At 42.7% G+C, this 24,210-nt stretch overlaps 1 protein-coding gene across 3 annotated transcripts in view; it reads left to right on the forward strand.

Annotated features, from left to right (window-relative positions):
- LOC115119282 (coiled-coil domain-containing protein 50-like) overlaps nucleotides 1–24,210 on the forward strand; it is a 41,244-nt gene that overhangs the window by 12,538 nt on the left and 4,496 nt on the right. For 2 of the 3 annotated variants that reach the window (XM_029648053.2, XM_029648054.2), the window contains exons 3-8: nucleotides 3,217–3,279; nucleotides 3,385–3,520; nucleotides 3,808–3,898; nucleotides 19,235–19,313; nucleotides 20,542–21,966; nucleotides 23,910–24,028. In XM_029648053.2, coding sequence (XP_029503913.2) covers nucleotides 3,217–3,279; nucleotides 3,385–3,520; nucleotides 3,808–3,898; nucleotides 19,235–19,313; nucleotides 20,542–21,966; nucleotides 23,910–24,028 — 1,913 coding nt within the window. The remainder of the gene's footprint in view (nucleotides 1–3,216; nucleotides 3,280–3,384; nucleotides 3,521–3,807; nucleotides 3,899–19,234; nucleotides 19,314–20,541; nucleotides 21,967–23,909; nucleotides 24,029–24,210) is intronic. The other variant, XM_029648055.2, reaches the window with a different exon arrangement.

A 24,210-nucleotide genomic window follows, 5' to 3' on the forward strand; every position in this document is an offset into this window, starting at 1 on the left:
TAGTACAGTTAAATAGTTAACACACACAGTGGTCTAAGGCAGTGCATTTCAGTGCAGGAACAGTCCCTGGTTCGAATCCAGGCTGTACCACATCCGACCATGATTGGGAGTCCCATAGGACGGCGCACAATTGGCCCAGCGTCGTCCGGGTTTTTTCCGGGGTAGGCCATCATTGTAAATAAGAATTTGTTCTTAACTGACTTGCCTTGTTAAATAAAAGGTTACACACACCACACTGACCAAAAAGTTATTTTGTTGGTATTTACACATGTCCCCATTACCAGTAAAACATAATCAAAACTTATTTCTTTCACTTACTTGCTGTGCTGTTTCGTTGTTAATTTGTTCAGTCGTTTCATTCTCAACCAGAATTTCTATAGAACGCCGTTTGGGTCTTTGCGTGTCAATTAACACTTTGACCAATCAGGACCTGAAAATGACTGCACGTCACACAATTTAACGCGTTCATACATTTTTTTACATAGTGTAATCAATGTGTAATAACTTTCACTCGTATTTCATATGTCACAACGATTAATCAATACCTATGCTGGGAAAGTGGTCTCGTGCAGCTGCTGTGCTGGTCATTAAAAAAAATCGCTAGCTCATGGATGCAAACAATGTTCTTCCCTAAAAACATAGCAAAACGACATTTGTTTCAGTAGCTATATAGTTAGCTTGCTACCCGTGATTGGGAGTCCCACGGTTCATCTATGTGAAGCTAGCCACAATAGTGGACTTTGCGGTTAGCCTTCAAAATAAAAGTATGGCATAATTCTACTATTTGTATTCGTTTGCATCACTGCCAATGACATACTTTTATGTTGAATGCAAACTGGAAATTCCACTTGTGCCTAATCCTTATTGTGGCTAGCGTCACAATGCAACCCGGTCAGGTCGAGCCTCACTAGTCAGATGAAGCTAGATGGCTGCTTATAACGTTAGCTTTGGGCAACAGGGTTAAGTAGCTGGGTAGCTATTTATTTTCATGAACTGAAGTTCAATTTCAATAGGCGAACAACAAGTGGCAACCTAGCTAATACTTACTCACAAGGATTCCTAAATCATTGCTAATAATAATGAAAATGACTGCAGTTTCTACTTGTAATTTTTTTCAGGCTTGTTGTATTGGTGCTAGCTAGGTACCAAGCTAAAGCTAGCGACCCGAGAAGATACGATCAAATAAATGATGCTTTATTACCAACGCGGTATTGTAAACACATCGTTCATGGCCGGTGTTTGCTTGTTTGCAGACTTTTTTTGTACAGCTTTGACAGTGCTACTGTATCTTTTTTGACACTCAAAAGATACAAACGGCGTTCCATAATATGACAGTATGTCGTGAAGCTAATAGCAGTGACGCTGTTACTGTGTAAATCCGGTAGGGCAACGTCAGAAAAATAATGCACTTGGTTGTGTTAACCGGTGCTCGACCAGTCGGCGAAAGCCAACATCACCCACGACAGAGAACGGTTGATTGTCAAGGGCAATGAATTCTATTATCTTGGCTTTAATGGATTTCACCTTTTGAGTTCTCTCTCTGAAATTTCCTTACTCTTTCAAATGATTGCTCGACTTGACTGCTCGATCCACACAGCAGACATTGTGGGCTAGTTTAGGAATGCTGTGTTACACGTAAGCGTAACATTTTACATGGCTTCATTACATCATGTACCTTCATTATATAGGTATGCACGTCAGCTTTGACATCGGTTTGCACATCGGCGTTAAATTCAACATCTGCCGATACCGATGTTGGCATTTTTAGCTAATATCGGCCGATTCCGATATGTTCACCAATATATCGTGCGTCCCTAGTTAATGGTATAGTAAACTGATCTGCGGTATCACCATGTTCGGCAGTTGGCCAGGCCTGTGATATCTCTGTCACTGTGGCTGTGTAACACAGTCAGACCATAATGCAGCAGGGTGATTTGATTTGGGGGTCAGAGGTCAGGAGTCTTTAAATGCTGCTGTGGAATGTCTTGGGGCCCCTGTCGGCACCTGCAGAGCAAGGGAGTAGGTACTAAAGATATTTTCTGCACCAACTGCTCTGTCCCCTGCAGGAAAGGGTCTGACGATCTGTTTAGAGACCTTTTTTTTTAATGCTTCTCCCACATAAAGACAAATATACCACGGAGTTCAAACATTACACTTTTTAAGTCAATTAATTCAATGAATTTCAATCTACACTAAATTCTCCCCTGTGTATTGCTGTTTGTGTAAGACTGTGTAAAAAGGTTGCAATGCATAGGAGGCTGGTGGGAAGAGCAATAGGAGGATGAGCTCATTGGAATGAATGGAACAGTCAAATATGTGGTTACCATATGTTTGATGTGTTTAATACTGTTCCATCAATTCCATTCCAGTGTTTTACAATGAGCCCGTCCTATAGCTCCTCACATCAGCCTCTGTTGCAATATAGTCTGTGGCTGTAGAGAGGAGTGACAGTAGAGGCACTGAAAGACCTTGGTGGGGCCCAGGCCTGGGCCAGCACCCGGTTAATAACAACGTCTGGTTTGGTGCACTGTTACACTGCAGCTGATGACAATTCCAGGCTGGGTGTTCTTCTGAGACTCACTGGGCTGCCCTCCAGCTCCAGCCACTTTGGTCATCACACTACAATAATAGATCTACCTGTCCCAAACATGCAGAGTTGGCTTGTGTTGTGTGAATAGCTGCCTGTTTAGATGTAGGCTATTTAATGACCTGTATACCTTTCCATTGGCCTCTAGTGTGATTGGGACATCATGCAATGGATAACTTTTGTTGTGCTCTGAGGGGCACCAAGTGCTGTGCCAAAAACATCAACTGCCCACTACATTGTGTCTCTCTCTATTGATTGTCATAAAAGACAAGCGGTCATTTCTTTCCCAAGATATGGCCACATTTTATGACATTGAAATATGAGTTTAAAATGTGTTGCTAAGGTGCATTTATGTCTATAATAAAGCCCTTTTTGTAAAAAACAATAACTAAATAAACTAGTTCTGATTGGCTGGGTCTGGCTCCCCAGTAGGCCCACCCATGGCTGCACCCCTGCCCAGTCATGTGAAATCCATAGATTAGGGCCTAATTCGTTATTTTCAATTGACTGATTTCCTTATTAACTGTAACTAAGTAAAATCTTTGAAATTGTTGTTGCATGTTGTGTTTTTTAAATATTTTTGTTCAGTATAGATGCCTTTTGACTAACGGTCATGTCCTCTCCTTCAGTGTGCCATGTTTTTGCTGTCCTCGAGGATGGAGCATTGGCACAAAACCTACAGGAACAGGAAAGTAAGTCCAACATCCCACACACCCCTCACAGTAGTCTGTCAGAGTTACTGTAGTAGGTGGTCCATGGCTGTGTTTGTGTAACCCTGTGTTTCCCCCCTGTCCTAGTTGAGAAGTACTACACCACCAACATCCAGAAGAACCAGCTGGTGCAGAATGACATCCGCATCGCCAAGAGGCTGCAGGATGAGGAGGAGGAACAGAGAGCTCAGCACAGAGCCCTGAGCCAGGCGTCTAGACAACTGTAAGGGAACTGTGTTCATTTAAATAAACCCTTTGCTCGCACACAGGCACACACACATTTTTCACCTCACTCTCCATGTACCCTCTGTGTGTTTATTTTATTGTACACTCTGTCACTATGTAAAAAAACTATCTAGACTGTCTCCATAAACAATTCCTACATAATCTAAACAATGGGTGTACTTGTGGACCCCTGGCAATATTGTACTTAGTGTATATGATACACAGGGTGGTTTGGTCTCTGACAGTAATCCATGCCCCTCTCCCCTGTCCCTGCTGTGTACCCAGTGAGGAACAGGATTCAAAGTATGCCCGGATGATCCAGGAGGAGATCCAGAGATGTGCTGATGAGGCTCACAGGAGGGAGCAGGAGGATGAGGTGAGCTGCAGATGTCTTCTAATTTGATTTGAGGACAAACTTGAGGTTCATAGTGGTTTTTTACAATACTGATAGTGTACTCACTACTCAAGTGGATTTCCACTAGCTTTCTGTAGATAATGGAATGTCATCATTTGAGTTTCCCCAGGGACCAAATGGCTCGAAATACAGTATAATGTGGCTCTGTATTGAATGAGGTCACAGTGGGGCTGAATGCTGCACTCTCTGGGCCAGGGTTTACACACTCTGATGTCTCCCAGTGTTGAGTAGATAAATCTATCTGAGCAGGCTCAAAGGCCACCAGAGACAACCTGTGATCTATTATTAATCTGAATGACAAGTTAAGCAGTTTCCCTGATAATTGACTGTAGGTTATGCTCCATCCCTCCTGCTCTGTCTCACTGAAGGTTAGTGTGAGGAGAAACATGCTAGGTAGATGCAGAGGCTTTATCTCTACCACTTTGTACAATATCATGTCTAAAATGAGTGCATGTAAGTTTCCACTTTCATGTATCATCTAGTTGGTCAACTGTAGAAAAGTAGCAGGAATTTTCAAGCTACTGTGTTAGAAAGGAGGTATTTGATGAAGTGATCAGGGAGTTTCATGAAAAGGAGCTTCCTTTTATAGATGTAGCTTCTTTCCAGTAAGTTGTAGATAAACTGACCTCAGACATAAGGAGAACACCCATTCATTACCTCTGCTTCTGCCATAGTAGTAAGGCCAGACCAGTCCCTACTATGCACACAGGAGCCAGGCCAGGCCTCATAATATACACAAGCTGGAGTAGACACAGAGAAGGAGTTGTGCATGTCTGAGCAAACATTCAGTGCGCCAGTATAGGACTGTTTAAAGCTAGACTCTTTAGTTGCTATATCAATATTTGGACTTCTAAATTATATATATATATATATATATATATATATATATATACCTGATTCTTGAAGAATAGGACTTGCTTTCAAGAAGTAGTCATACCCCTTGACTTATTCCACAGTTGGCGTTACAGCCTGAATTCAAAATGGGTTAAATCGTTTTTCTCTCACCAATCTACATACAATACCCCATAATGACAGTGAAAACACGTTTTAAGAAATGTTTGCAAATTTATTAAAAATTAAATACGCCGATACTAATTTACATATGTAAGTATTCAAGCCCCTGAGTCATTAATTTGTAGAAGCACATTTGGCGACGACTGTAGCTTTCAGTCATCTTGGGTATGTCTATCAGCTTTGCAAATCTGGTTTTGGGATTTTTCTTCCTTGTAGATTTTCTCAAGCTCTGCTGTTCACCGCCTCTCCCCATCTAATTTAACAATCTTCCAAGTCTTTCCAAAGATTTTCAATGAGATTCAAGTCTGGGCTTTGGCGGGGCCATCAAGGGCTTTCACATTCTTGTTTCGATCCATTCCAGCGTTGCTTTGGCTGTATGCTTGGGGTCATTGTCCTATTGGAATGTAAATCTTTGCCCCCAGACTAAGGTCGTTTGCCATCTGAAGCATGTTCTCATTAAGGATTTGCCTGTATTTGGCTCAATTCATTGTTCCCTTTATCCTGACCAGTCAGTCTCCCAGTCCCTGCCGCTGAAAAGCATCCCCAGAGCATGATGCTGTCACCATCATGCTTGACGGTAGAGATGGTGTTATACCGGTGATGAGCTGTGCCTGGTTTTCTCCAGAGATAGCACTTTGCATTCAGGCCAAATAGTTTAATTTGTCTCATCAGACCACAGAATCTTTTGCCCAACGATGTGAGTCTTTCACGTGCCTTTTTGCAAACCGCAGGCATGAGGTCATGTGCCTTGTTCTTAGGAGTGACTTCCGTTTGGCCGCACTCCCATAAAGCCCAGATTGGTGCAGAGTCTGGGTAGTTCCATATATATTTTTTCCTATTTCACAGTAATGTAGACAACTGTGCTCTTGGAAACTTTCAACACTCTAGAAATGGATGTATACCCTTCCTCAGATATCCAGTGCATTTGGAAATTATTCAGACCATTATCTTTTTCCACATTTTGTTACTTTACTGTTTATTCTAAAATGGATTCAAATGTTTTTTTCCCCTCGTCAATTTACAAACAATAACACATAATGACAAAGCAAAAACAGGTCTTAGAAATTTTAGCAAATGTATTTAAGAAAACAAACAAGGGAAATGTCACATTTACATAAGTATTCAGACTCTTTACTCAGTACTTTGTTGAAGCAACTTTGGTAGTGATTACAGCCTCGAGTCTTCTTCGGTATGACACGACAAGCTGGGCACCCTTGTATTTGGGGAGTTTCTCCCATTGTTCTCTGCAGATCCCCTCAAGCTCTGTCAGGTTGCACAGCTATTTTCAGGTCTCCAGAGATGTTCGATCGGGTTCAAGTCCGGGCTCTGACTGGGCCATTCAAGGACGTTGATACTTGTCCCGAAGTCACTCCTGTGTTGTCTTGTTGGAAGATTAACTTTCGCCCCAGTCTGAGGTCTAGAGTGCTCTGGAGCAGGTTTTCATTAAGGATTTCTCTGTACTTTGCTCCGTTCATCTTTCCCTTGATCCTGACTAGTCTCCCAGTCCCTGCCGCTGAAAATCATCCCCACAACATGATGCTGCCACCACCATGCTTCACCATAGGGATGGTGCCAGGTTTCCTTCAGATGTGATGCTTGGTATTCAGTCCAAAGAGTTCATTCTTGGTTTCATCAGACTGAGAATCTTGTTTCTCATGGTCTGAGTCTTTAGGTGCCTTTTGGCTTGCCCCACCACCACAGAAAGCACTGGGCTAGGCTGAAACACATTTTGGAGCTGCCTCACTCAAGAAAACAAGAGACCTTGTTTGTATGTGGCTTTTTTAACTCAATTATTTATATTTATTTATATTTATATATATATATATCACACTGTTCAAAAAAATAAAGGGAACACTTAAACAACACAATGTAACTCCAAGTCAATCACACTTCTGTGAAATCAAACTGTCCACTTAGGAAGCAACACTGATTGACAATAAATGTCACATGCTGTTGTGCAAATGGAATAGACAACAGGTGGACATTATAGGCAATTAGCAAGACACCCCCAATAAAGGAGTGGTTCTGCAGGTGCTGACCACAGACCACTTCTCAGTTCCTATGCTTCCTGGCTGATGTTTTGGTCACTTTTGAATGCTGGCGGTGCTTTCACTCTAGTGGTAGCATGAGACGGAGTCTACAACCCACACAAGTGGCTCAGGTAGTGAAGCTCATCCAGGATGGCACATCAATGCGAGCTGTGGCAAGAAGGTTTGCTGTGTCTGTCAGCGTAGTGTCCAGAGCATGGAGGCGCTACCAGGAGACAGGCCAGTACATCAGGAGACGTGGAGGAGGCCGTAGGAGGGCAACAACCCAGCAGCAGGACCGCCACCTCTTCCTTTGTGCAATGAGGAGCACTGCCAGAGCCCTGCAAAATGACCTCCAGCAGGCCACAAATGTGCATGTGTCTGCTCAAACGGTCAGAAACAGACTCCATGAGGGTTGTATGAATCAAATGTATTTATTTATATAGCCCTTCGTACATCAGCTGATATCTCAAAGTGCTGTACAGAAACCCAGCCTAAAACCCCAAACAGCAAGCAATGCAGGTGTAGAAGCACGGTGGCTAGGAAAAACTCCCTAGAAAGGCCAAAACCATATGCCTGGTTCCTCTCTAGGTTTCTTGCTATGTGGGGTGGCCAGTCCTCTTCTGGCTGTGCCGGGTGGAGATTATGACAGAACATGGCCAAGATGTTCAAATGTTCATAAATGACCAGCATGGTCCAATAATAATAAGGCAGAACAGTTGAAACTGGAGCAGCAGCACGGCCAGGTGGACTGGGGACAGCAAGGAGTCATCATGTCAGGTAGTCCTGAGGCATGGTCCTAGGGCTCAGGTCCTCAGAGAGAGCGAAAAAAAGAGAGAATTAGAGAGAGCACACTTAAATTCACACAGGACACCGAATAGGACAGGAGAAGTACTCCAGATATAACAAACTGACCCTAGCCCCCCGACACATAAACTACTGCAGCATAAATACTGGAGGCTGAGACAGGAGGGGTCAGGAGACACTGTGGCCCCATCCGAGGACACCCCCGGACAGGGCCAAACAGGAAGGATATATGAGGGCCCGACGTCCACAGGTGGGGGTTGTGCATACAGCCCAACACCGTGCAGGATGTTTGCATTTGCCAGAGAACACCAAGATTGGCAAATTCGCCACTGGCGCCCTGTGCTCTTCACAGATGAAAGCAGGTTCACACTGAGCACATGTGACAGACGTGACAGTCTGGAGACGATGTGGAGAACGTTCTGCTGCCTGCAACATCCTCCAGCATGACCGGTTTGGCGGTGGGTCAGTCATGGTGTGGGGTGGCATTTCTTTGGGGGCTGCACAGCCCTCCATGTGCTCGCCAGAGGTAGCCTGACTGCCATTAGGTACCAAGATGAGATCCTCAGACCCCTTGTGAGACCATATGCTGGTGCGTTTGGCTGTGGGTTCCTCCTAATGCAAGATAATGCTAGACCTCATGTGGCTGGAGTGTCAGCAGTTCCTGCGAGAGGAAGGCATTGATGCTATGGACTGGCCCGCCCGTTCCCCAGACCTGAATCCAATTGAGCACATCTGGGACATCATGTCTCGCTCCCATCCACCAACGCCACGTTGCACCACAGACTGTCCGCCACCTCATCAGGAGCGTGCCCAGGCGTTGTAGGGAGGTCATACAGGCACGTGGAGGCCACACACACTACTGAGCCTCATTTTGACTTGTTTTAAGGACATTACATCAAAGTTGGATCAGCCTGTAGTGTGGTTTTCCACTTTAATTTTGAGTGTGACTCCAAATCCAGACCTCCATGGGTTGATACATTTTATTTCCATTGATCATTTTTGTGTGATTTTGTTGTCAGCACATTGAACTATGTAAAAAAAAAAAATAATAAGAATATTTCATTCATTCAGATCTAGGGTGTTATTTTAGTGTTCCCTTTATTTTTTGAGCAGTGTGTATATATATATATATATATATATATATATATATATATATATATATATATATATATATATATATATATATGCAGTTGAAGTCGGATGTTTACATACACCTTAGTCAAATACATTTAAACTCAGTTTTTCATAATTCCTGACATTTTATCCTAGTAAGAATTCCCTGTCTTAGATCAGTTAGGATCACCACTTTATTTTAAGAATGTGACATGTCAGAATAATTGTAGAGAATTAGTTATTTCAGCTTTTATTTCTTTCATCACATTCCCAGTGGGCCAGAAGTTTACATACACTCAATTAGTATTTGGTAACATTGGCTTTAAATTGTTTAACTTGGGTCAAAGGTTTCTGGTAGCCTTCCACAAGCTTCCCACAATAAGTTGGGTGAATTTTGGCCCATTCCTCCTGACAGAGCTGGTGTAACTGAGTCAGGTTTGTAGGCCTCCTCCTTGCTCGCACATGATTTTTCAGGTCTGCCCACAAATTTTCGATGGGATTGAGGTCAGGGCTTTGTGATGGGCAATACCTTGACTTTGTTGTCCTTTAGCCATTTTGCCACAACTTTGGAAGTATGCTTGTGGTCATTGTCTATTTGGAAGACCTATTTGCGACCAAGCTTTAACTTCCTCACTGATGTCTTGAGATGTTGCTTACATTTTTACACAATTTTCCATCCTCAGTATGCCATCTATTTTGTGAAGTGCACCAGTCCCTCCTGCAGCAAAGCACCCCCACAGCATGATGCTGCCACCCTCGTGCTTCACGGTTGGGATGGTGTTCTTCGGCTTGCAAGCGTCCCATTTTTCCTCCAAACATAATGATGGTCATTATGGTCAAACAGTTCTATTTTTGTTTCATCAGACCAGAGGACATTTCTCCAAAAATATCTTTGTCCCCACGATCTTTGTCCCCATGTGCAGTTGCAAACCGTAGTCTGGCTTTTTTTATGGCGGTTTTGGAGCAGTGGCTTCTTCCTTGCTGAGCAACCTTTCAGGTTATGTCGATATAGGACTCGTTTTATTGTGGATATAGATACTTTTGTACCCGTTTCCTCCAGCATCTTCACAAGGTCTTTTGCTGCTGTTCTGGGATTGATTTGCACTTTTCCCACCAAAGTATGTTAATCTCTAGGAGACAGAACGCGTCTCCTTCCTGAGCGGTGTGACGGCTGTGTGGTCCCATGGTGTTTATATATATTTTTTCTGAGGTCTTGGCTGATTTCTTTTGATTTTCCCAAGATGTCAAGCAAAGAGGCACTGAGTTTGAAGGTAGGCCTTGAAATACATCCACAGCTACACCTCCAACTCACTCAAATTATGTCAATTAGCCTATCAGAAGGTTCTAAAGCCATGACATAATTTTCTGGAATTTTCCAAGCTGTTTGAATGCACAGTCAACTTAGTGTATGTAAGCTTCTGACCCGCTAGAATTGTGATACAGTGAAATCTGTCTGTAAAGAATTGTTGGAAAAATTACTTGTCATGCACACAGATGTCCTAGCCTAGATGTCCTAGCCAAAACTATAGTTTGTTCACAAGAACTTTGTGGAGGGGTTGAAAAACGAGTCTTAATGATTCCAACCTAAGTGTATGTAAACTTTCGACTTCAACTGTATATTACATTGTTTGCAAACTGATATGTGACTCGTATTAATGCCAAAATAACATGCAAGCTCCCCAAAATTGTGTGTGTATATATGTATATATATATATATATCTCTTATAGTTATAAAACCTTCTGCTAAAAATGTGGGGCCCAATGCGCTGCCCCACCTGCCGTGAATGACGGGTCACCCCTGCTTGACGTAGATTTACAGTGGCTTGCAAAAGTATTCCACCCCCCTTGGCATTTTTCCTATTTTGTTGCCTTACCACCTGGAATTAAAATGTATTTTTATAATTTGATTTACACAACATGCCTACCACTTTGATGATGCAAAATGTTTTTTGTGAAACAAGCAAGAAATAAACACATTTTTAAACTGAACTTGAGCGTGCATAACTTTTCACTCCCTAAAAGTCAATACTTTGTAGAGCCACATTTTGCAGCAATTACAGCTGCAAGTCTCTAGGGGTATGTCTCTATAAGCTTGGCACATCTAGCCACTGGGATTTTTGCCCATTCTTCAAGACAAAACTGCTCCAGCTCTTTCAAGCTGGATGGGTTCCGCTGGTGTACAGCAATCTTTAAGTCATACCACAGATTCTCAATTGGATTGAGGTCTGGGCTTTGACTAGGCCATTCCAAGACATGTTTCCCCTTAAACCACTCAAGTGTTGCTTTAGCAGTATGCTTAGGGTCATTGTCCTGCTGGAAGGCGAACCTCCGTCCCAGTCTCAAATCTCTGAAAGACAAACAGGTTTCCCTCAAAAATGTCCCTGTATTTAGCGCCATCCACCATTCCTTCAATTCTGACCAGTTTCCCAGTACCAGCCGATGGAAAAACATGTTCTCGGGGTGATGAGAGGGGTTGGGTTTGTGCCAGACATAGTATTTTCCTTGATGACCAAAAAGCTCAATTTTAGTCTCATCTGACCAGAGTACCTCCTTCCATATATTTGGGGAGTCTCCCACATGCTTTTTTGGTGAACACAAAACGTGCTTGCTAATTTTTTTCTTTACGCAAAGGCTTTTTTCTGGCCACTCTTCCATAAAGCTCAGCTCTGTGGAGTGTACGGCTTAAAGTGGTCCTATGGACAGATAGTCCAATCTCCGCTGTGGAGCTTTGCTGCTCCTTCAGGGTTATCTTTGGTCTCTTTGGTTCCTCTCTGATTTAATGCCTGCCTGGTCTGGTCTATACATTTTGGTGGGAGGCCCTCTCTTGGCAGGTTTGTTGTGGGGCCATCTTTGTTAAAAAAAAATTATAAGGGATGGTGCTCTGGGATTTTCAAAGTTTCTGATATTTTTTATAACCCAACCCTGCTCTGTACTTCTTCACAAATTTGTCCCTGACCTGTTTGGAGAGCTCCTTGGCCTTCATAGCTTGCTTGGTTGTGCCCCTTGCTTAGTGGTGTTTCAGACTCTGGGGCCTTTCAAAACAGGTGTGTGTGTTTATATATATACTGAGATTGCACCCAGGTGGACTTTATTTAACTAATTATGTGACTTATGAAGGCAATTGGTTGCACCAGATCTTATTTAGGGGCTTCATGGCAAAGGGGTGAATACATAAGTAACTTTTTTTCACTTTACCAATTTGGAATATTGCCATAAAATTCAAATAAAAATCCATTTAAATTACAGGTTGTAATGCAATAAAATAGGAAAAACTCCAAGGGGGGTGAATACTTTGCAAGGCACTAAGTAAAAACTGTAACTCTGCAACTCAGGAACATTCACGGTCTTCTTGGAAAGCAGCTCCAGTGTAGATTTGGCCTTGTTTAAGTTATGGTCCAGCTGAAAGGTGTCTGGTGGAAAGCAGAAAAAAAGTAGTTTTCCTCAACTTTTGCCTGTCCTCAGCTCAATTCCATATTCTTTTTAATGCTGAAAACTCCCTAGTCCTTGCTGATGATAAATATACCCATAACATGATACTGCTACCACTGCTTAGAAAATAAATATGGATTTGTACTGAGTAATGTGTTGTATTGGATTTGCCCCATACAAAACACATTCGGGACTAAGAGTGAATTGCTTTGCCACATTTGTTTGCAGTATTACTTTAGTGCCTTGTTGTAAACAGGATGCATGTTTTAGAATACTTTTATTCTATACAAGCTTCCTTTTTTTCACTCTTGTAAATTAGGTTAGTATTGGGGAGTAAGTCCAATGTTTATCCATCCTCAGTTTTCTCCTATCACAGCCATTAAACTCTAACTGTTTCAAAGTCACCATTGGCCTCATGGTGAAATCCCTGAGTGGTTTCCTTCCTCTCCGGCAACAGAGTTAGGAAGGAAGCCTGTATCTTTACAGTGACTAGGTGTATTGATTCACCATCCAAAGTGTAATTAACTTCACCATGCTCAAAGTGATATTCAATGTCTGTTTTATTTTTCCCCCATCTACCTATGTGGCCTTCTTTGAGGCATTGGAAAGCCTCCCTGGTCTTTGTGGTTGAATCTGTCTTTGAAATTCACTGCTCGACTGAAGAACCTTTGTAGAAAATGATGTGTGTGGGGTACAGGTAGTTATTAAAAAATCATGTTAAATACTATTATTGCATGAAGGGCGAGTCCATGCAACTTATGTGACTTAAGATATTTTTAGTCCTGAACTTGTGTATGGATTCAATAACAAAAGTACACTTATTTCAGCGTTTAATGTTTTATTCATTTGTCAATCATACGCAAACAATTGAATTGGCCACAGGTGGACTCGAATGAAGTTGTAGTCTGCCAACATTTATAAAAACATGTTTTCACTTTGTCATTATGGGGTGTTGTATGTAGATGGGTGAGATCTTTTATTTATTTGAATCCATTTAGAATTTAGGCTGGAACAAAGTGTAGAATACGTCAAGGGATCTGAAGGCACTGTATATGCGCCATGAGCTTAGTCCAACTGTCATACCCCCATCAGAACCCAAAATATAAGCCTTTTTTACTCCTATGTTTGTAAACAATGTAAATGTAAACACTATATAGCCTTAAAATATGGTTAAAATATCATTTTGATATCATTGATGGTCAGTCCATGCATAGCTCTGTCTTTGAATTTCAATGTTTTACATTTCATTTTTTTATTTGTAAAAAAAAAAAAAAGTGAAAACATAATTGCACTTTGACATTATGGGATGTGTGTAAGCCGGTGACACACAATCTCAATTGAATCCATTTTAAATTCAGGCTGTACACAACAACATGTCAATACTTTCTGAAGGTAGTGTACAATTAGAAGAGCAAGAAAGGGGTGTTATGGAGCCAGAGACCAGACCAGGTTATCCAGACTCACAAAGACCGCTTTCTCCTTCCTTTACTCTTTAGGTTTCCTTATTGAAGCTAGCTGCCTCAGAATCTCTCATAAAGGATCCTTGTTCAGAGTGAGTGAAGTCAGAGCAGACTGTTGGTGTGTGCAGCATTCTGGGGGTACGGTGGAGATCATTTAGTAGCTTGGCCCGTTGCTGAAAGTGGTGGTCTCACACTGAATAAAAATGGAAATGCAACATGTAAAGTGTTGGTCCTGTATTTCATGAGCTGAAATAAAAGATCCCAGAAATATTCCATATGCACAAAAGGCACATTTCTCTCATATTTTGTGCACCACATCCCTGTTAGTGAGCATTTCTCCTTTTGTCAAGATAATCCATCCACCTGACAGGTGTGGCTGATTTAAACAGCATGATCATTACACAGTTGCACCTTGTCCTGGGGACAATACAAGGCCAATCTAAAATGTGCAGTTTTGTCACACAACACAATGCCACTGATGTCTCAATTTTTGAGGGAGTGTGTAATTGGTATGCTGACTGCAGGAATGGCACACATACACAATCCATGTCTCAATTCTTAAAAATTCTTTATCCCATCTTCTCCCCTTCATCTACATTGTTTGAAGTGGATTGTTGTGTTAAAGCCTGAATTTAAAATGGAATAAATTGAGATTTTGTGTCACTGGCCTACACACAATACCACAATGTTAAAATTAAAAGCTGAAATATAAGAAACTCTTAAATTCATAGACAGAGCTATGGATGCAAGGACTGATCATCCATGATATTAAAATTATATTTTAACTATGTTTTGAGGATATAGTGTTTATTTTAATTGTTTTCTGCATGCTTATTTTGGGTTCTGATGGAGTACGACAGTTGGACTAAACTCATGACGCTCAGTGCCTTTTAGAAAGTATTCATACGTTACTTTTTTGTTTGTTACAGCCTGAATTCAAAATAAAAACATTTCTACACACAATACCACATAATGACAAAATGAAAACAAGTTTTTATAAATGTTGGCAAATTTTATTGCAAATAAAAAGCCTAATAAGTGCTCACACCCCTTTGCTATAACACTCCAAATTGAGCTCAGGTTCATCCAATTTAGTTTGATCATCCTTAAGTTATTTTGTTAAATCCACTTCAATCAGTGTAGATGAAGGGGAGAAGACAGGCTAAACATGATTTGAAGGATTTGAGACATGGGTTGTGTATGTGTGCCATTCAGAGGGTGAATGGGCAAGACAACAGATTGAAGTGCCTTTGAGTGGGGTATGGTGGTAGGTGCCAGGTGCACCAGATTGTGTGAAGAACTGCAACGCTGATGGTTTTTCTTTTTACGCTTAACCGTTTCCCTTGTGTATCAAGAATGTTCCACCACCCAAAGGACATCCAGCCAACTTGACAACTGTGGGAAGCATTGGATTCAACTTGGGCCAGCATCCCTGTGAAACGCTTTCAATACCTTGTAGAGTCCATGCCCTGACAAATTGAGGCTGTTCTGAGGGCCAAAGTGGGGAGGGGGGGTTGCAACTTAATATTAGGAAGGTGTCCTTAATGTTTTGTGTATAGAATGTATAGGTAGGTGCTTCCGAATGTCTTTTTTTTGACACAAGCGAATGTGAGCAAGAGACATTGTGCAAATGAACAAAGTTTTGACGCATGCTTGGCTGAAGGAAGAACTGTACTGGCTCTGGAGCAGCTTGTGTACAAGCTGTGTCTGTGGAGTCTGGAGTCGCTAGGGCAACATCCTGCCTGCTCTGCTCTGAGAAGATTGGGGAGGAGCAGACGGGTCGAGAACAACCGAGAGTAGAAAGAAACGCAAGGAAATCAAGATGGCAGTAGCATCTGTATAGATCTCATCCAAAGGTCTTTGACTTCTCGAACATGGCAGAACGCTAATGCAATATGATGCCCTGTCACCTTATTTAGTCAAGCACTTGTTTAGATAAACTTCTTGTTAACTGGATAGTTAATACAACATTCTATGCTTTTCACACGGGAAATAAAGATAAAACTCATAAGAAATATCTTGCTACATTTTCTAAACACAGATCTGAAATGATTGGCCTCCTGAGTGGCACAGCATCTAAGGCACTGCATTGCAGTGTTGTGGTGTCACTACAGCCTGAGGTTCGATCCCAGGCTGTGTTGTTACCAGCCGTGACCGGGAGTTCCATAGGGCGGCGCACAATTGGCCCAGCATCGTCTGGTTTAGGGGAGGGTTTCTGCTCGGCATCAATCTTCACTTGGATGAGAATTCATGAAGGGCATTCTATCAGCAGACAGCGCTCTGACTGATGTGTAGCTACTTTTCTCTGGTACTTTTCTCATAGTAGCCAGCCTACTTTTCTCCGGTACTTTTCTCATAGTAGCCAGCCTACTTTTCTCCGGTACTTTTCTCATAGTAGCCAGCCTACTTTTCTCATAGTCGCCAGCCTACTTTTCTCTGGTAAAATGCAAGATTAACTTAAGCAAAATATTAGAATGTAGCCAGCTACATGTGTTGCCCTAATGTATTTTCTGTGAAGGAAAACTATAGTTGCACATCCCTGATCACTATTAAAACAAAACTTGACTTTCAATATAAAACGCGACCCCTGTTAATACACAGCTGGACTCACCTGCTCCCTCTTTCTCCTGTTGTGCTACTTACAAACACGTGACTGGCTCAACTGTGCTGGGATACAACGGTAAGCTTCATAATGTGAAATAATTTGACAGGTGAAATGAAGAACACGATCTGCTTTATGTCCTAACTTTTTGCACAAGTTGACTGCAGGTATTAACTTAAGAAGTAGATAAAAATGTATTGAAAAACTTAATAGTTTCAATGTTGATGATATTGAAAAACCATCCTGTGGCTATTTCCAAATACCACCCAAGCCTGATAGTCATATTCTACTTCCAAGGTCATTGTGAATCCCTAAAAGACAGTCCAAGCAAATTCACATTTATGTAACGTTGGCTGATGTAGTGTGTTGATTAAATATTAGCATCCCTGCTGACCGTGTGTTTAATTGTGCAGCAGAACAGAAGGCACCAGGCAGTGCAGTCAGTCTGAATGCCAGTTCCCCATTGCACTCCCTGAGCTAACCTGCCATTTCAAGCTGCTAACTGTCTGCTGAGGCTGGCAAGGCTAAGCTGGCTAAGCACTGGGATTTAGCCAACCAAGAGGCTCTTAACACTTGTCATTGGAGGTTTCTTTTGTCCCAAAAGGGCCCACCCATCTAAACATGGACCTATTTGATCTAGTTGTTGTCTTAGGTCTCTCTCTCTTTAAGTAGTATTGTGGTGTCTCTTGTCTCTCGGGATGTGTGTTGTCCTATATTTTATTTTGAACCCCCACTGGAGGCCTTTGGTAGGCCGTCATTGTACATAGGAATTTGTTCTTAACTGACTTGCCTAGTTAAATAAAGGTTCAATAAATAAAACACATCTACAGGTGGCATCAAGGGAGTACTGATATGGTTTGTTGTCCCCCCCCCCCCACATGTATCAATGGACCCGCACTCCATTTCCGTTATGTGTAATTTGTCGCACAGGGCCTCAATTCTGTCTCAGAGGAGGCAGAGCACAAGTCTTTTTTGAGGTCAAAGTTACAAGGGAGGCAGCCCTTGTGCAGGGTGGCAGTGGCATGCCCAGTTGACAAGGTGTTAATGAAAGTAAAGCAGCCCACTCTCTCAGCAATTTTTCCAGACCAGAGCCCAGCCGCTGAGCCAGGCAGAGGGAGATAAAAGGTTGGCCTTCTGTTTCTCTGGTCTGCCTGCCTGGCCTCTTATTTTCCATTGAGTCAGCCCCCAGGCCTTCCTGATATTACCAGCCTGTCCTGGCCATCTGGAGCTAGTCTGTTCCTAGATCTGTTTGTGCTGTTTTTCCACAATGACCATAGGAGTTAGTAAGACCGCACAAACCGATCTGGGACCAGGCTAACACGGCGCAGGTTTTGTGATGCGCAGCCACTGTGGTCATGCTAGATCTCCCTCCATAATGGAGACAAGTCACCTACTGTGGCTCTGCATTCAGCAACACTTCCACTGTCTTTCTATTGCAGGCCACCCAGACTCTGTCTATACAATTAGAGACTAGTTGTCAGTGTTTATCATGTTGCAAGTTTCCACACGTCATTAAATACATTAGATACATTTGTATTGTGTTCTGAAGAGTCTTTGATGTCTTGTTTGTCCTTACTGCTTGTTTGAGTTAACCCACTAAACCACCTGACAGTGATTGAGCAATTGGATCCTTGCAGTGGTGTAAAGTTACTTAAGTAAAAATACTAACTACTACTTAAGCAGTTTTCAGGTATCTGTACTTTACTATTTACATTTTTTCCAAATTTTACTTAAACTACATTCCTATAGAAAATAATGTACTTTTTACTCCATACATTTCCCTGACACCCAAAAGTAGTCGTTACATTTGGACAGGAAAATGTTCAAATTCTCAAGAAAACATAACTGGTTATCTCTTCATGTCACTAACACAAATGTTTAGTTTGTAAATGATGTCTGCGTGTTGGTGTGTGCCCCTGGCTATCTGTAAATAAAACAAGACAATTGTGCCATCTTGTTTGCTATAAGGAATTTGAAATGATTTAGACTTTTACTGTTGGTACTTAAGTATATTTCAGAAATGACTTTGGATACTTCTATTTGAAACCAAATACTTTGACTTTTACTGTAGTATCCTACTGGGTGACTTTCACTTTTCTATTAAGGTATCTTTACTTTTACTCAAGTATGACAATTGAGTACTTTTTCCACCACTGGATCCTTATTTGAATTGTGATTTAAGAACCATGAGCCAATCATTTCTAGGTCTAATGCCATGTCACTCATACACCTTAACATGTAGCAATAATATATCTGTGGCTTGATTTGATGCTTTGCATCACACCAGTCATTCATGACCAAGAAGTAAGAACCCTGACCCTATTTCTCTGAAGATTCTCTGTTGTTATGGTTGATTTGACAAATGTTATTTTAGGGTAACAGGGCTTTACTGTTTATTTTGTCATTTTGGGCCATGTTATACTGACACCTTGTGGTACTAATCTGTGATGTACAGAATGATCTCTTTCAAAGGTTCTCTGAATGTAGATGGGTGGAGGCTGAATAGAAAACCACAGTGATTGATGCCAGCATCTGCCCACACATTGGCACAAGCCTACTTAACCTCAGCCATATGCTTGGCAAGCATTTGGAGGTTGACATATTAGGCATTTTCTGACTGACTCAGTACTGCAACTGAGCACAAACTGAGTGTGTGAAGGATACAATTAACATATTTCTTCTCCTGTTCTGGGCTCTGAGTCAACCCTAAATCACTAGTACTGTTATATGATACTGAAGACAACCATTTTCTATAATGATTTTATTCCCATCTGCTGACTAAGTGTATTGTTACAGCTCTGGTTCCATGGATGAAACAATAATAGACCTAACCTTGTTTCCACAGGAAATGGCTAAACACATCCAGGAAGAGGAGGAGCTGAGGGTCAGACAGAGGAGCAGTGGGCAGGAAAGCCTCAGTGATGGTACAGTCACACCTTAGTATCTGTTGCTTCATTATAGAATAAAATAAACTGTCACTATTGTTCGGGCATCAAACAAGATTTCCAATTATTCCTAGGCATGACAATACTTTATAATCTAACAGTGTGCTTTATGGGTAAAAAAGGCCCCTCTGTTGACAGGGTCATTTGTTTTAGGGTTAATTTTTATCATCTATATGGTTTCTTCTCTTTTATTCTTGAAATAATGTCTAATGGTGACAAAGGTTGGTTGAATGATTGCTTTGGTTTAAATCATACTTTGGGTGGTACCTGCTATTCTGACCTGTCCTCTTGATTTTATTGTTACTTCTCAATGCTTTTTCACCATGGTTGGTGTACATACTGTTTCTTTTATGATCATAACAAGGACAAAATATGGCACAGAAGGACTTGAAATCCTAATCAACTCTGGACTCTTAAACTCTGATGAACCCTGATGATCAAGCCCTCCACACCTGGGTCATTGTAGCCAGTTTGTAGCTGTGGGCAAACGGGGATACCTAGCCAGTTGCACAACTGAATGCATTCAACCAAAATGTGTCTTCCGCATTTAACCCAACCCCTCTGGATCAGAGAGGTGCGGGGGGCTGATTTAATCAACGCCCACGTCATCAGCGCCCGGGGAACAGGTGTTGTGAGTTAACTGTCTTGCTCAAGGGCAGAATGGCAAGTTTTTCTACCTTGCCGGCTCAAGGATTCAAACTAGCAACCTTTCGGTTACTGGCCCAATGCTCTTAACCACTAGGCTACCTGCGTAGTAGGTGTAGAGCTGAAGTTACTTGGGGAGACTGCTCTAATCTAACCCTGCTTTGCTCTGCATGCTTAACTGCCTGTCCTCCTCAGCCGGACATTCCAATCTGCATCCACTTGACTCCACAGGTTTCCTGGCAGCCTTATCACTCTGGCAATCACTTCGCTCTAGCTATCTTGTTAATAATATGGACCGTGGCACTGTGTGCGTTGTTTTGTCTGTCAAGCTTGTATTTAAATGTTCACTTATAGATAAATAATCTAGGATCATTTAATTACATGCCTCCTTGCCAAATATTAAACATCATTATTACAAAATGGCATGTCTAGCATGGTCCCTTGTATATTGATATGAATGAACCCTGTGTTAGCCTGGCACCATTCACTGCGCCTGTCTAATATAAACCATTAACACCCACACTCACCTGCTTTTGTGTTTGCATGTTTGGCTTGATTATAGACGGTACCAACGTCCGTGGCTCACCCTCGTCATGCCCACGCCTGCCTGCTCTCAGCACCAGCCCTAGCCAGGGAGAAGGGCTGCACCATCATCAGCCTGCTACCAGCAGGTGGCAATGTTCCATCTCTAACACACAGCCACAGTCACACTCTACTGCTGAGCCTCTGTATGAGACCCACAGGTCAGCAGGACAGAATAACAGAACACAATCATCACATAATGGACACTCTAATCTGCCTAGACTCATCAGAAACTACCTCCAATGCCCTCCACCAGACTATTTGAGTGATGAAGGCTCAGAGGACGCAGACACTGTTTTCCCTGAACACCTTCCTCCATCCCGGCCCTGTAGACTGGAGAAATGGCTCAATACTGCCCCTAGTCGTTGCCAGGCTTCTGTGTACCAACTACCGGAGAGGAGTTACAGGAGTCTCGGCAGTCCCATCAGCTCCAGAGAAGAGCGCAGCAGGATGTGGGAGAGGGGAAGTGGAAAAAGGGAGGAAAGGCATAGGGGGAGTTGTCAGGACAGGGATAGGGGGGTTAAGGAAAAGGAAAAGAATCCCAGGGCAAAGCATGACCGGGGTTATGACGGGGACCCCAAGTCAGAGGAGGGGAGAGGGTGGTGCTACATCAGTAGTACTAATGACTATGCCAGAGGGCTGCAGGATAGAGACCGAGACGGGGTTAGGAGGAGGTGGACCTACAGAGAAACCAGCGACAACAAACAAGTCCGCTTCCAGGACAATGCCAGCAGGTATTATTATAGTTACCATGACGACAGCAGGCGAGCAGTGAATGTATGGGACCTGATTGCCCATGACTTAAGAGAGCGGGGTGTGGCCGTGAGGCAGAGCTTCCACGGGGGGTCAAGGTCACGGGGGGTCAGAGGTGAGGTCAGAGACTGCCAAGTGCATGATGGGGAAAATGCCATTGCCCACAGTGACTCTCAACATCAACAGAGAGCTTTTCTAAGAGCTGTCCCCACCAGGCGTAGTTACCATGAAGATGTCGGGGAAAGAAAGAGAGCCTCACAAAGCGAAGGCCACAGTAACCAAGGCCATGGAGGAGAGGGAGAAAGAATCCTTGAAAACCTGACCATAGTGGAGGGTAGTGGGACTGAGGTCAATGTTGAACACAGCAGAGGGAGAGGGGGGAGGAGGAGTAGTGGAGACCCTAGGAACAGGGTCAGCTCAGGTGGGGACCAGGAGAGGGATGGCAGGGATGATGGGCACCACCATAGTGAGCGCAGGGTGAGGAGTGCAAGTGATTGCCAGCATGGGTATAAGCAGGAGGAGCAGAACAGCTCAGAGGAGGAGCAAGAGAGGAGGGAGGAGAGACCCCTGCGGAGAGCCCACCATTTCAGCCAAAGCTTCTGCAGCAGAGGGGCCTCCAACAGGGCCAGATCTAGGCACACCTCCAAAGCAGGTAACACCCTGAGCTGCAGGTACCTCAGCACTCTGAACACAGACCTGCAGGGGAGGTGACTACTGTACTCTTTACCCAAAGCTTCCCAACAACCTCTCTGTGTACATCTACTCCTCTTCACGTCCTCCCTCCTTAAACAATCAAATCTGGAAAAATCTACTCATCTTGGTTTCCTTGTGTTTAAAGGAGGGGCCTCCAAATCTTTTTATTTTTCTCAGAAATTTGATTTTTCTTTTGTAGTGTTCATTCTGATGGTCTGGGAAATACCTTCATCTGGATTTCCCTCATTTATAGATTAGCTGTTCTTCAAACCCCTCTCAATCCTTCATCTTTGTCCTCTTGAAATGATTATAAGAGATGATTGTTGTTCTTCTTGATGAACCCATTTTATTCTTAAATAAATATTTTGTCACATACACAGGATAGGTGAAGTGAGATGTTGTTGTGTAGGGTCAGCCATAGTAGTGTGATGCCACTGGAGCAAAATAGGGTTAAGGCCTTGCTCACTTTTCATCTTGACAGCACGGGTATTTGAACCAGCAACCTTTCAGTTCCTGGCCCAATGCTATCTGCTAGGCTACCTGCTACGCAGACCTGTCTTCCAGTAATGTGCTGTATGATTTGCAGTATGTTTCTTTTCTCTAAGTATGAAGAAAAATATAAACGCAGCATGTAAAGTGTTGGTCCCATGTTTCATAAGCTGAAATAAAAGATCCCAGAAATTGTACATACGCACAATAAGCATATTTCTCTAAAACATCTCAGTTAGTGAACATTTCTCCTTTGCCAAACTAATCCATCCACCTGACAGGTGTGGCATGAAACAGCACGATCATTGCACAGGTGCACCTTGTCCTGGGAACAATAAAAGGCCAGTCTAAAATGTGCAGTTTTGTCACACAACAAAATGCCACATATGTCTCAAGTTTTAAGGAAGAGTGCAATTGGCAGGCTGACTGCAGGAATGTCCACCAGGGCTGTTGCCAGAGAATTGAATGTTAATTTCTCTACCATAAGCCGCCTCCAACGTCGCATTACAGAATTTGGGAGTATGTCCAACCGGCTTCACAACCACAGACCACATGTAACCATGCCAGCCCAGGACCTCCACATCCAACTTCTTCACCTGTGGACAGTCTGAGACCAGACACCCGGACAGCTGATGAAACTGTAGGTTTGCACAACCAAATAGTTTGTGCAGAAATTCTCAGGGAAGCTCATCCACACCAGGTTTTTGACCTGACTGCAGTTTGGCGTCAGAACCGACTTCTGTGGGCAAATGGTATAGGCAGGCATAAGCTAGGGACACAATTGTATTTAATCAATTTGAAAGCGCAGAGATACCGTGATGAGATCCTGAGGCCCATTGTAGTGCCATACATCCGCTGCCATCACCTCATGTTTCAGCATGATAATGCACAGCCCCATGTCGCAAGGATCTGTACACCATTCCTGGAAGCTAAAAATGTCCCAGTTCTTTCACCTGCATACTCACCATTTGAGAATTTACGACAGCGTGTTCCAGTTCCGCCAATATCCTGCGACTTCGCACAGCCATGGAAGAGGAGTAGGACAGCATTCCATAGGCCACAATCAACAGCCTGATCACCTCTATGTGAAGGAGATGTCGCAATGAGTCACACCAGATACTGACTGGTTTTCTGATCTACTTTCTTTTTTAAATTAAGGCATCTGTGACCAACCGCTGCATATCTGTATTCCCAGTCATGTGAAATCCATAGATTGGGGCCTAATTAATTGATTTCAATTGACTGAGTTCCTTATATGAACTGTAACTCAGTCAAATCTTTGAAATTGTTGCATGTTGCGTTTCAATTTTTGTTCAGTATACTTCACTAGATTTCATTTCATAGACCTTTTAATCATACCTCATCACAGCCTTTATCTCTAAACCTTCCTGACCCAGGTCTTTCCTTCTACAGGAGCCGCGCTGCAGCCAGAGGAGGGGGTGTGTCTGGACCTGGGGGAACTGCACCAGGTGTTGCTGGATGAGGAGCTGGCCAGGAGGCTGCAAAAGGAGGAGGATAAACTGTTGACTAGGGTAAGGGAGGATCATCCTACTGGATGTACTGTGTCGGCTCACATCCAACTATGTTACTAAATGTCGCTGTCTAAAAGTCTGTCTTGAAAATTTGAGGTTTTCAGGAAATTTATTTAATTTTTTTACACATTAACGAACATACAATTATGAAACTTCAGAAGCTATTTTGAATATGTTCTTGG

The sequence above is a fragment of the Oncorhynchus nerka genome, linkage group LG7 (genome assembly GCF_034236695.1).
Source record: "Oncorhynchus nerka isolate Pitt River linkage group LG7, Oner_Uvic_2.0, whole genome shotgun sequence".
NCBI classification, from domain to species: domain Eukaryota; kingdom Metazoa; phylum Chordata; class Actinopteri; order Salmoniformes; family Salmonidae; genus Oncorhynchus; species Oncorhynchus nerka.